At 45.5% G+C, this 12,344-nt stretch overlaps 1 protein-coding gene across 3 annotated transcripts in view; it reads right to left on the bottom strand.

The window, feature by feature from the left end:
- Nucleotides 1-6,539: 6,539 nt before the first annotated feature.
- The window catches only part of LOC119171829 (dipeptidyl peptidase 9), a 51,169-nt gene continuing 45,364 nt past the window's right edge, over nt 6,540-12,344 (bottom strand). For all 3 annotated transcript variants that reach the window (XM_037422682.2, XM_037422684.2, XM_037422683.2), the window contains exons 16-18: nt 10,505-10,607; nt 7,438-7,742; nt 6,540-7,310 (exon numbers count right to left, since the gene is read on the bottom strand). In XM_037422682.2, the coding sequence (XP_037278579.2) occupies nt 7,218-7,310; nt 7,438-7,742; nt 10,505-10,607 (501 nt within the window). In that variant the 3' untranslated portion in view covers nt 6,540-7,217. The remainder of the gene's footprint in view (nt 7,311-7,437; nt 7,743-10,504; nt 10,608-12,344) is intronic.

The raw sequence follows: 12,344 nt of genomic DNA, 5'->3' as shown, positions 1-12,344 counted from the left end.
CAGTAGACGACCACAAGGCTCGTGCGTAGTGACGGCGTTCATTAGAAAGCTCTAGAGATAGTTTGTAGGAAAAAAGAAAGAAAACAAGGACGGTATTTTAGAGTATGCTGTGATATCCGTGAAACCCACACCATGCTTACAAACAATAACCAAAAGAACCGCCTCCGGTGGGCAGCGCAGGCTGGTACTAAAGAATATACGTCGTGTGTCACCGCTGGTGGCAGTTTGTTATGTGAAGAGTGCATATATATGTGAACTGGCGCTCCAGGTACACATTTGGCACCGTTTTTTTCGTATTGAAAGCGCAGCCCACAGAAGCTGTAGTGATAAGAGCCGCGCGCTGATTATTGCCGCGTTACCGCGGCAACCATAAGCGCTCCTTTCCCTATCGTTCACTCAGAAGATAAGCGTGCGCGCGAACGACCCCGCCCGGAAAGGCGATGTTCGCTTTTAAGAAAGAGGAGGCTGGCGCATCTTTCCTACGCAAATAATGGCGGTGGTGACGTAAAAAACCAGCCGAGATTGTCCATATATTCCGCGGGACACCGGTGTACTGCGGCGAAGGTGGCTTAGGAAGAGATCTGCGCACGTTTGAACAAGGCCAAGCAATATTAGAACCACTACACCCACCCCCACTCTTTCTTTTTTTCTTTCACGGTAAGGTCAGGTTTAGGGCACAACTAGTCGGCTCGCTTGCAAGCCGTGTTCAACCAGATAAATTAACAACGGTGCGCACCCGTTGGCCAGGCGACGGCGCCGGGAATCTATCGCCGGGTCGACGCAACTTCAAGCCACAAAAATGGTTAATATGTCTTTGCTATGGCTGCCAACGTGGTGGCTGGCAACGATGGCGTTAGCAGCACGTCGACCTTGTTCGCGCGTGGAAAACGCGCCATACGTTCCAAACCCTTTCGGCCCTGACATCCTACAAAAAGGAGAGAGAGAGAGAAATAAGTTTATTTAGAAACAGTGTTCCGAGCGAGGCCCGGTATCACCCTAAGGTGGGAGGGTTCCCTAGTCCAGGAACCCTCTGACTTCGACTGCCCTCTTGGCCCTGGCGACGAGTTGTCACTGGTCTTCCAGGTCCTCGAGGACGAGCTTGCCCTGCGACGTTTCCATTAGGTGGTCGTCGTTTATTCTTGAGGCTTGGTACCGCTCTAGTTGCATGTCGTGGTTTGCATGGCACTGGCATTCCAGGAGCAAGTGTTCCAGGGTGTCCTGTACGCTGCAGAGTGGGCACATGCGGCCGTGTGTCGATGGGTAGAGGCGGTGCATCAATATGCCATGTATGTAAGTGTTACTTTGTAGGCGTCTGAAAATCACGCTCTCTTTTTTGGTTAGTCTTGGATGGGGTGGAGGGTACACCCGTCGCCCCAGTTTGTAGTGTTGAAGTAGCGACGCGTAGGTGTTTTCTACTACCTCCATCTCTGCAGCCACGGATCGGGTATTCTTTGGTCCCAGGGAAGCCCGGTTGACATTAGCGTCGGCCACAGTCAAGGCACGCTACTCAGACGCAGCGGAAGAAGCGGCAACCGTTCTCGCCACCACCACATTTAAAGACGCCGCGGTGACCTTTACTGACTGGCAAGCCGCTTGCCAGATTTATGCGAAGGGCCACGTCTCAGCCGACGCAATTAACATCCTGCAACGGCGAAGCTCTCCACTTCCATATACCTCCGTAAACTGGGTACCTGGACACGAGGGTCTACGGGTAAATGAAGCGGCCCACGCCGCTGCCCTACAAAAAGAACAGGAACAAACTTTGCTGCCTAATCTGAAAGAATCAAGCCAAAAATTGAAAAAAAAAAACAAGATGTCTGGACTATCCCCAACACACCTTGTCTTGTCGCCTAGAAGATCTTGGCTCATACCCACAAGGGGGATCAGCGCACAAAAAAAGACAAAAACACAAGAACGTGCACGGTGCACGACACAAGCGTTGTTTAAGAACTGAAAGTTGCTTGAAAGAAACGTGTCATATACATGCAAACATAAGTCATAAAAAACCTTGACACCCCCCCCCCCCACCAAGCCCGTAATCAAGTATGCTGTAGATACGAAATCTCAGCATCTGTGGGAACTATTAAGGCTGGCTCAAGCACCTGTCTCCTGCTTTTACAATTTCATGCGCTTCAGCAATTCTACACTTCACAATCGACGTCTAGATTTCAGGATTTTAGTCATTGCGCGTCGGGAAACCATGCGCTTACGCGCTGCAACGGACGTACGTGTGGTCAGGCCTTAAAATATGCCCCAATTTCACCGCGAATGTAAGCTTTTGTATTTCACCTTCACATATTGCAACTTACTTTTCTAGTATGTATTGTGCTTATATGTTCATGAATTGAATTGTATTTTCTATAATGATCTTTCTCTCTCTCTCTCTCTCTCTCTCTCTCTCTCTATATATATATATATATATATATATATATATATATATATATATATATATATATATATATATATATATATATATTTCTCACGTATAATTTACACCGCCCTTCTTACACAATGCCCCTCGAGCGAGGGCTCTGTAAGTTACTGTAAATAAATAAATAAATAAATAAATCTCGAAGTGGTCGATCTTCCAACACTAAAGGGTCAATAAAAAGTTTCCACAGGATCGTTCATGACAACGGACGCTATATATTTACGTTAACACACTTAGCAAAATTACGTAGTAATGTAAAAGAAAACAAAAATGCAAAAAAAAATAAATAAACGGCGAGTGTTTTGCGAGAAAACAGCTCGATGTAGCGTTCAAAACACAAATACCGCGGATGCGGCCCTACGAAAGGCCATCTTGGGCTGCGGTATGCGCGGCGGAAGTGTGCACGACAATAGCCTCCGTTCTCTGCCCAGGATCTGTGGTCGAGCGCGATAAGGGCGTTCGGCCAGTTCACGGAGGCCAGTTCCCGGCATCAGTCGAGTGCACACGACGTCCTCGTCCCACGAAGAAGCGGGAAGAGCCGGTTAAATGGCCTGCGTGCTGTTTGCGCAATCCCCGCATTTGGTGGGGGAGGCGCGCAACTGCTTGAGTATCGCCACCACCAGTACGAAGACAATTATAGCCACCGCAGCGATGACAACAGGGCGTCTCGACTCCAGTCGCTCTTCCTTGTGCACGTCGATGCAAAAACACAGATAAAAAAAGACTGAGTAAGGCATCTATACACTGAAACGGTTTACAGCAACATCAAGCTGAATTTGCACCTACGATCGCTAATTGTCGCCCTCATCCGCCGGCCCTACTACGCTATAGTGTTCGTGCAACTGGTTCGTACTACGCATCCACCGTCCTTCGTATTTCTTCCATTTCATCTGCTGCTGCTTGCTATGCGTTTTTAACATGATGAAAGTGCTTTACGCCGGGATTCCCCAGCGCTTTACTGGCATCATTTCCGTCGCGGAAATGACGTCGGTGTTCGGGAGTTCCAAGCTCCTCCTTCGGAATTTAAAATTTCGTACACGTACACGCACACATTATCATCAACTTGACTACGCCAACTGCAGGGCCTTTTCCATGTTCCATTAGTCAACCCGGTCCTGTGCTTTAATCTCTTCTGTCCGCCTAACTTTCTCCCCCTCACGCATCTGCCTTCTCTTGGAATCTAGTCAGTTACCCGTATGGCCAGCAGAAATACTAATCTACAGCGGCTGCTTTTCTTCCGTTATCTACCTAGGCTATGAGATGTTAAGCAAGAATTTGACAACAGGCTGAAGAAGACTATTAAGCGTAGTACCGGTGCGTTGGTGAGGCGAGCCGTGTGAACTGGCTCCTGCCGGTGTTCAGCAGCTTCCTCGGGGAGCGGCGGCTCGGCCAGCACCGCTTCCGGTTCTGCCGCAGTGGCTGCAGCCGGTGTTTCTTGTTTGGACTCTCTCCCAGAGGGCTCCGTCGGACCACCAGGCGTCGCAGGCGTAGGCTTCTCGGAGGTCTCATCCTGCACGGGCACGGCTCCCGATGCCGCCTCCACTGCAGCCGCGTCGCCGGCCAACGGAAGGACAAGCGGGGAGGCCGTTGCAACTGGTGCTTGAGGAACAACCGGTGGTGAAATCCGAGAAGGCGGCGCGACGGGCATATTCGACGTAACTTCAGGATGCGACACGGCGGCTTCTACTTCGGCCCGCGCGCTATCAGAAGGCGCGTGCTTGCTGGACGCGGAACGCCGAGTGCGACGGGAACTGCTGGAACGCCGCGAGACTTGAGACCTGTCGTCGGCACCAGTCAGCGCAGAGCTTATCTGCGATCCCGCCATGTCGCCACGTCGCGAAGACGGCGATACCTCGTGGTTTTCGGCGCGCCGGCGAGAACGATCGTCCCGCTTTGAACGCTTATGCGTCGGCTTTTCGGCTTCGGTCGCCGAAGGGTCCTTGTCAGGCGCGTCCATCTCCGCCAGACTGATCGATGCTGACGCGGGTAGGTTCTTCTGGCCGTCGCCGCTTCTCGTTCGGCACGTTGATTGGTTGGCTGCTTGGGTCCTGCAATATGTCTCGACCCACTACGGAAATCGGATATGCACACACACATACGTGCACGCACGCGCACATTCATACACACACACAAAAAAATGTAAGGTGCCTCCACAAATGATACTGGCTGCCCACCTGGCTATGTCGTCGTACAAAGTACGGACAGTGCTACCTCAATTAAAAGGCAAACATGTGTGAACGGTGCACATCTATGCTTTGAAACTGAAACATGAAAACCAATGCCACAAGTCTGCATGTACCCTTGTTCATCATTTTATTCCATTCATGCAAAACACAATTTACTAAATCAAGCTCTAAACAGTGCCACTACAGCCCTAGAGACTGTCAAGCAGCATAATGCTGTGTTTTAAAGCATGTGTCAACTCTCTAGGGTTCCATAGTCCATCGGCCAATGCACTACAGTGGGCACAAAAATTTTGCCTGTGTAGTCCCTGGAAGCTTCCCTTGACCTCACAGGGTACTGCAAAAGCGTTCAGTGCAAGGCAGCTTAGAAAACGGGTCCTAGACAGCCCGAAGATTCAAAAAATGGCTTTTCTGGGTTATAAAGTGCTTAAATCAAAGCACACAATGAATCGAAAGCACTTGCCTGTATTCCACATTTGTGTGTGTTCTTATATATATTTTTTGCTCTCAAAATAAATGTTCAATAATTCTGTATTTTGTTGTTTTTATTGGTTTTGCACAGTATACCTATTTTATTCTATGATGACATTGCTATTCCCTTCAAGCATGCATGTTTCGAGAAATGACACAGCAAGCACAAACACAAATCCATTGATTCTCTGAAAGAACATAGCCATGCCAACATAAAATATTGATCCTCCCAATTAATATTTCTCTTAAAAATAAAAAGAATGACAAACATAATGGCTAAATGAGCTATTTCTACAAATGTAAAAATTAATTAGTCTTAACAGTATGAAAAATTTAGAATGTGAGAAAATGAGAATGCCTATTAAAGCATGAAGTAGTTTAAATAGCTTTTTTATTTTTTTCTAGAACACCTGACTTGTCAACTCACAAAAAAAAAAAAAAAACTGGACTAAAACTTAAGTGCCGCAGCAATTTCTCATGCTCAACCAGCAGGCAAAAGTCATGCAGCAGAAGTATTGATGGCACGGAGTAAGATAAATTGTGGGAAAGAAGGTGAAATTTTGTATTTCTTCTTTCAGTTTTTCTTCCCTTACTGTTTAACTAGTACACAAGAACATATCCACAAACTCACCTCACTGAAACGACACAGCAATCAGATTTGCACGTCATTAACCATGACCTTGTAAAAACTTGCACCTTCCCAAATTCATTTAAGAAGATTATTGAATGATTACATTGATGATATCATACAGGCTGACCAATCATTCAAATTAAATGTTTCACCTCTACAGTACTAGCCCGATGACAACTTAGCTCCTAGCATGCTGGAGCAACCATCATTATAAATAAGAAATAAAAAAAAACATTAGTTAAGCTCCCCAAGAGTTAATCTTGCTTTTGCACTTGCAATGTGATTAATGGCATACACGATAGTCCATGGCACAGTCATTCCGACACATACAGGGGATATGACCAAAAAAAAAAAAAAAAGAAACATTGGTCGCATCAGCGTGTTGTGAATTGGCATGCAAAGGTCCGCACTCTCATGCACATCACAGTGAGCCGCCTCTTTTATCACACACTGTAAAGAATGCTAGGGAGACCTACTGTCAGCCACAAAAGTTTGCAGGATCTGCAGCCTAGCCACGAAAAACTGCATCGGTGCGTCACCTACCGAGAAACGGCGGGTGTTGAGGCTATGGGCCTCCGTGATTAGCAATGGGGCGTTTAGTCAACGCCGGATCTTATTGTGGACGCTGCGGCTGATATCCTCGACACTCGCCATGTCACAGTAGGTCACGAAGCAATGCAGTTTTTCGTCGCTCAGCCACGCGCTGCAGATCCGGCAAACTTCTGCGGCCGGCAGAACCTACCTACATTTTTAAATGTAATAAAATATAGCCGCTAGTTGAGGAAAAGTCGGGATGCACACATTCACACTCCCCTGCCTTAGAGACTGCAAAAACCTGCTCACAAGAGCAGGCTTTCCCCTGATCACTAATACACACAATTGTCATGTTAAAAGTCACACCTAGCAAGTCACTGTTATCACCAGGCACAGATGGGGAATCGCACAGAAAAGTTCACTCGCTGACAAGAATGCACACTGTTAGTGACTGCATCCAGCAATCGATGCTGATTGGCATATGACACACTCGGTGAGTCAACCAAAGCTCTTTCCCTTCCGATACTGCAGAGTCAATGACATGGCAGCTTAGCGGTACCAGAGCTACGGCCTCTTGCAACTCATGCCATTGGGCCACAATGGCTGGCCCAAGCTGCGCTACCACAGCACCAGCTGAAACAGCAAAGGTCGTATCACTGGGAAAGCACAAGCATAAAACGACCACAGCAGCATCGGCCTGCATTCTGTAAGCACGACGTTGAGCCACTCGACAGAGGCTCCCATTCGTTGCGTGTGCCGCCCTGTAGCATGGAAAGGTATCGCTCAGCCAATAAGCAGGGCTGCTACATGGCAGCCAGGAACGAACACCTTCCACTGCCTTCCACAACCAGAAAAGTAGGGCGAACAACTGCCGCGATACCGCAAAGCAACTGCTCAGGGTTGAGAGCTCCGGTTTTTCAACCCTCATGAAAAAATGGATCTGCAGCGATGCCATCTCTTGGCAGAGTCACAGGTTGTCTTGCAGAAAGCTGAGTAACGTGGTCTCGTAGTGCTCGCTAGTGTCCAAGTGGCGCAGGCTGTGTCGTTCGGCTGGGTACACCTGCAACCCAACCAATGTCAGTTCAATAATCCGTACTGCCGAAATCAGATTGCAGAATCGAAAAGCACACATTGAATTACCACAGAAAAGCAGCATATGGGTAGGTAGACAAGTGCCTTGGCAGTACCTGAAGCTGGTAAGGCTTTCCCGCTTTGACAAGTGCGGCCACCAGCTGGCTGGTGTGTGTGAAGTGCACATTTTCGTCCATCAGGCCGTGCACTATGAGCAGCCGATTCTGCTCACTCGGCAGCTGTGAGACGTAGGAGAGCACCGATCCCCTTCTGTAGCCCTGAGGGTTGTCCTGAGGGGAACCCATGTAGCGCTCTGTGTAGCCGGTATCGTAGAGCTCCCACGAAGTGACCGGTGCCCCAGCGATGGCTACCTTGAAGATGTCTGGACGCTGTGCCAGCCCCATCAGTGACAGATAGCCACCTGCGCAATGATCAGATTGAATTATACTGCGAGCACCCTCGGCAACGTAGTGAACATTGTTTGCTTCACAGACTGCCCTAACAAAGACATGGTCTCTGGCTGAAACAAACATTCATCATGCTACTTCGATGGTAGATCCTTGCTTTTCACGCAAGGTTCGAAACTTGTGGGTCTTACATGGTTCTAGCGTAAAGCCCATGTCATCCTGGCTGCTGCTCAGTTTTCAAAAATATTAAGCCAAATACCAATTAACATATTATATGGTAACCATGAACACAGTTCTTGCATTCCAAGTTGTCCCCTTGCTTCCAATCATTTTAAAGCATACCTGTGGGGCTCAAGTGAAACAGTGTCAGTTCATTGCAACGATGGTTTAATTCACTCATGTGCACGCAATGCCCATCATTTCACAATGCAGAAGACTCAACTAGTTACCAGAGGGGTCGTTAGCACTTTTTCATAGAAACACTCAGAAAAAAAAAATGGCCTGGTCACTAAGCTACCAATATAATGACCACTTTTAGCAACACTTTCGTGCTCATCATAAACGAGTTCGACTGTACATCTATTCTTTCAATTCGAATGCGTACTTAAAAATTTTGAAAACTTCTAATTCATCTCAAGGCAAATTCATACGCTGCAATTACTATTAGTCGGAATATTAGAAGAGCAAGAATATTCACAAAGGCGTATTCAGAAGGCAACTACTGAAAGCTGACTCAGCTAAAGATTGCATTGACTAAGCATGTGTGGATATTCGAGCACTTCGAATATTCGAACATATAGAGTAGTACTCGAATTCACTTTGACACGAATTTAAATTGTTTGAAATTCCGGTATTTGAAATAAACAAATAGGTGCATATTGATTCGAATGTGCTTCCCCCCTTGATCAAGGTGGTGCAACTGCAGTATAGAAATGCTATGCCATGAACACACCCATTTAAAAAAAAATCCTAACTGCTGCGAAGCCCTACTTCAAGGTTAAATACAATTACTACTCTCACATCTGTTAATTAAGTTTAAAAGCTTGTTACAGCGGCTCATACTATCTAAGTATATTGTATTTTAGAACATAATGTATATTACATGTTATCACATGCATCCCACTAAAAATCAAATCTTGCTATGATGCAAAGTTGCTTGTACTTCACTTCGAATAAAAAATCGTGACATTCGCGCATGCCTCGCTCCAATTTTTGAAAATGTTGTGCAGGTTAGTTGGGTCAAGACAAATATGCTCATTTTCCTTTCTAATATGCACTATATACCATTCCAACTACTGAATTCCAAACTATTAGACCAAATCACTATTCACGTCAAATTCATTTCAAACCAAAAGTTCACTATTCACACAAACCCACAGAAAGTCAACAGATCTCGGTGATTCTTGCCAATGGCATGTTTCTATTTTGATTACAGCCCAGCAAATACTAGCTAAATTTCTGATGTGAAGCAAATTCGCATATGAAAGTGCGAGTGTGAATCGCATCAAATATTTGCAGAATACTTCTCCAATACTTTTTTGAACACTTTGAAGCAAAATTACTAAAAAAATGTTGAAGCACATACCTAAGCATATTATGAGATGAGAACAAGAAAGGGTTTTTCACCAGGTTGGCAGAGTGTTACAAGGGTGCTGCTAATCGGCATTGAGTTCCTTGGAAGCCTCATTAAGAACGAGGCAATGCAGAGACCAATTAGTGTTTGTTTACGTGATTCGGTACAATCAAAGTGGTGTCATAAATACTACACGTGAACAGAAAAGGCACTACCCTTAACTTTGCATTCTTCGAATTCTATTGAAGCTTAACTTATGTTGCAGACAAGGGCACGTTTCTTTCAGGCGGAGTGTTCCTTATCTGCTGCGCAGACTTTACTCTCCCACTCCATGGCAGTGCATTGCTTTAACGGCAGTTGTTAGCGTCGTCATCAAGTCATAGGAGAATTGGTATTACGCACATCACTCAAAAGAGCTCCGACTTGATTTTAAGCGAGTTAAACTGTTATACTTATTTCTTAAAGGTCTGAAAACTTCGAATAGTGAAATACCGAAGCGAATCAAATCGAATAGCAAAAAGCTTATTGATTGACATTTGGGGTTTAACGTTTCAAACCCATCATATGATTATGAGAGACGCCGTAGTGGAGGGCTCCGGAAATTTTGACCACCTGGGGTTCTTTAACGTGCACCCAAATCTGAGCACACAGGCCTACACCATTTCCGCCTCCATCGGAAATGCAGCCGCCACAGCCGGGATTCGATCCCGCGACCTGCGGGTCAGCCGCTGAGTACCTTAGCCACTAGACCACCGCTGCGGGGTGGATAGCAAAAAGCTTTTAGAAATCTATTCAAAAGATCAAATATTTGCACACCCCTAATTTGGTACATCATGGAATGAACGAACAGTTTTGCAAATGGTACAATTGATAAAATCTGAAAATAACAAAGCAATGCGCCAGTTTTATTGACATCATAATGGAAGTATGCTGAACCATGAACTGGGCCTTGATAAAGAGATAGCAAAGTGCCATGCTTTGGAATGATATTAAATCTATCACCGATCGACTGTGTTAAAAACGGACTGTTTTTAAGTAGGGAAGTGCCCTTCAACATTAAGCATGCCTCACCCTTCTAATAAAAAGTTTTGTGAGTCCATGCATTTTTTTCATGGGTTGAGCACATTAGGTAAATGCAATAGCTAGGGCAGCAATGGTGTGCCGACAGTAATGCAGTTCAACAAAAGGATGACAACTGCCCACCATAAGACCAGCCATGGATTGCCACCCTGGACAAGTCAATGTATTCCTTCTCCTGGGCCAGCCATTGCAGCACCTCCACATGATCTGCTATTTCAACCGTTCCCTGTGAAAAACAAACAACAGCCTCCTTTTTATTTTGCCATAAGCAACACATTATAAACATTATCATGACACTAAATTGTTCAATAGCATTAAAAATAGCGGTGTACTAATATTCACGCTTTCGAATATTTTTCTTCAAGTGTTCGCCATTTGATTCGGTTCACATCAGAATTTTACTATTTGAACTATAGTCATATTTTTGGAAAATAAATATGACAGTTCATAATATAAAATCAGCCTGCAGAGTGCTCGGTCATGCGTTTTGGGGTGCTGACATGCAAAGCTGCTAATCACTCCCACCAGTGCTCTAAACACATAGCGCAGCTAGCATGGCCATGGAGTACATTGCCATAAAATGCCAATCCTCGGTTCCAGGGAGCCAGTGGGCAATGCAATTCATTGCTTGCGACTAAGCATGCATTACGGCATCTTCGTTCTTGCGTGTCTGCTAGCGTGATGTTCTCGTTCGCAAAGTTCGAATTCGTTTTATAGTGCATCGGTGCTGCCAGCGGAGTTCATTGTGGGCAGAGTTAGACCTAGCCACGACTCCAAGCAGCAAAAAAGTGTCATGCTTGATCACGAGTACAAAGCACCATCCTGCGATGGTCTCCGTCACTAGGTCCAAAGTGCTGATAAGCAAAACCTCTAACCACGGATTTCACGAGTTAGCACTATAAAATACAGTCTGTCCAAGATACACGTCTGCGATGTTTGCGACGAGCGCAGCACACTATCACGCTTCGATTAGTGAGGTTCGGCTTGCAGCTGCCACACTAAAGCAGAATTACACTCCCAAGTGATCACTGACCTGTGCACACAGAACGAGTGCGAACGCATCACTAAGTATTGTCGACAGCCGTGACCTCGCGATGCGCCAGCAGCAGACGACCCTCTCCCGGAGCGAGGATTGAACCAATGGTGAGGTATGCTGGGGCAGATGCAGCCAATCGAAAGCCTTGAAACCGATTTTAAACATTTGGTTTTTGTAAGCTTGTTTCTGAATGAAGGACCAAGCTGAAAACAAAAATTTGAAGTCTCGAATATGTGCCGTTTTAAAACAATATTGACAAACAAGATGCCGAGTGGACAGAACTAGACGAGACAAAGCATAAATTTGAAGACGGAGAAATACTCTTTCTTATGACCCCAATATGACAGTGCCCGGTTGTGCCACTGCAAAGCTATAATTCTTTGGAATATAAATTAGAATATGCTTGGGGTCCTCTGCCACTTTTTTTTCACAATTTTGATTTGAAGTATTAGAAAAACATTTGGTTAAATTCAGACTCAAAGCTTATTTATTTGAGTTCTCTTGGCACTCAAAATTATGCTATTCACAAAGCTTTCTTAAACTATAAACATTACACAGAACCCAGCTATTTCCATGGCAAACCAAGTCCCTTAGACAAAAGATTAGCTTTGGTCTGAGGCTCTCCTTGTTTAGTGTTCACCAGGGTCTACCTTCTCGCAATCAACTTGCTTTGTTAGAAAATATGGCACCTTTATACATTGCAAGAAACTGTCGGCCAACTCTTGAAAACCAAATGCAGTGTAATTACAGACTCTACCATAAGCACCGCGCAGTGATAACAAAAAATATTGTTTTTTACTTAGGCACTCTTCATACAAGATGCCTTGCTTAATCTATAATGCAAATAATTTACTCTGTACTAGTAGTCTGACCTCTTACACAATTTTAAAAAGACAGGAAAGTGTTTCAGGGACCAGACATCGCAGG

This window comes from Rhipicephalus microplus, chromosome 4 (assembly GCF_043290135.1).
Source record: "Rhipicephalus microplus isolate Deutch F79 chromosome 4, USDA_Rmic, whole genome shotgun sequence".
Taxonomy (NCBI): domain Eukaryota; kingdom Metazoa; phylum Arthropoda; class Arachnida; order Ixodida; family Ixodidae; genus Rhipicephalus; species Rhipicephalus microplus.
The sequence above is the reverse complement of the archived record's forward strand: the minus strand, read 5'-3'. Positions and strand labels throughout refer to the sequence as shown.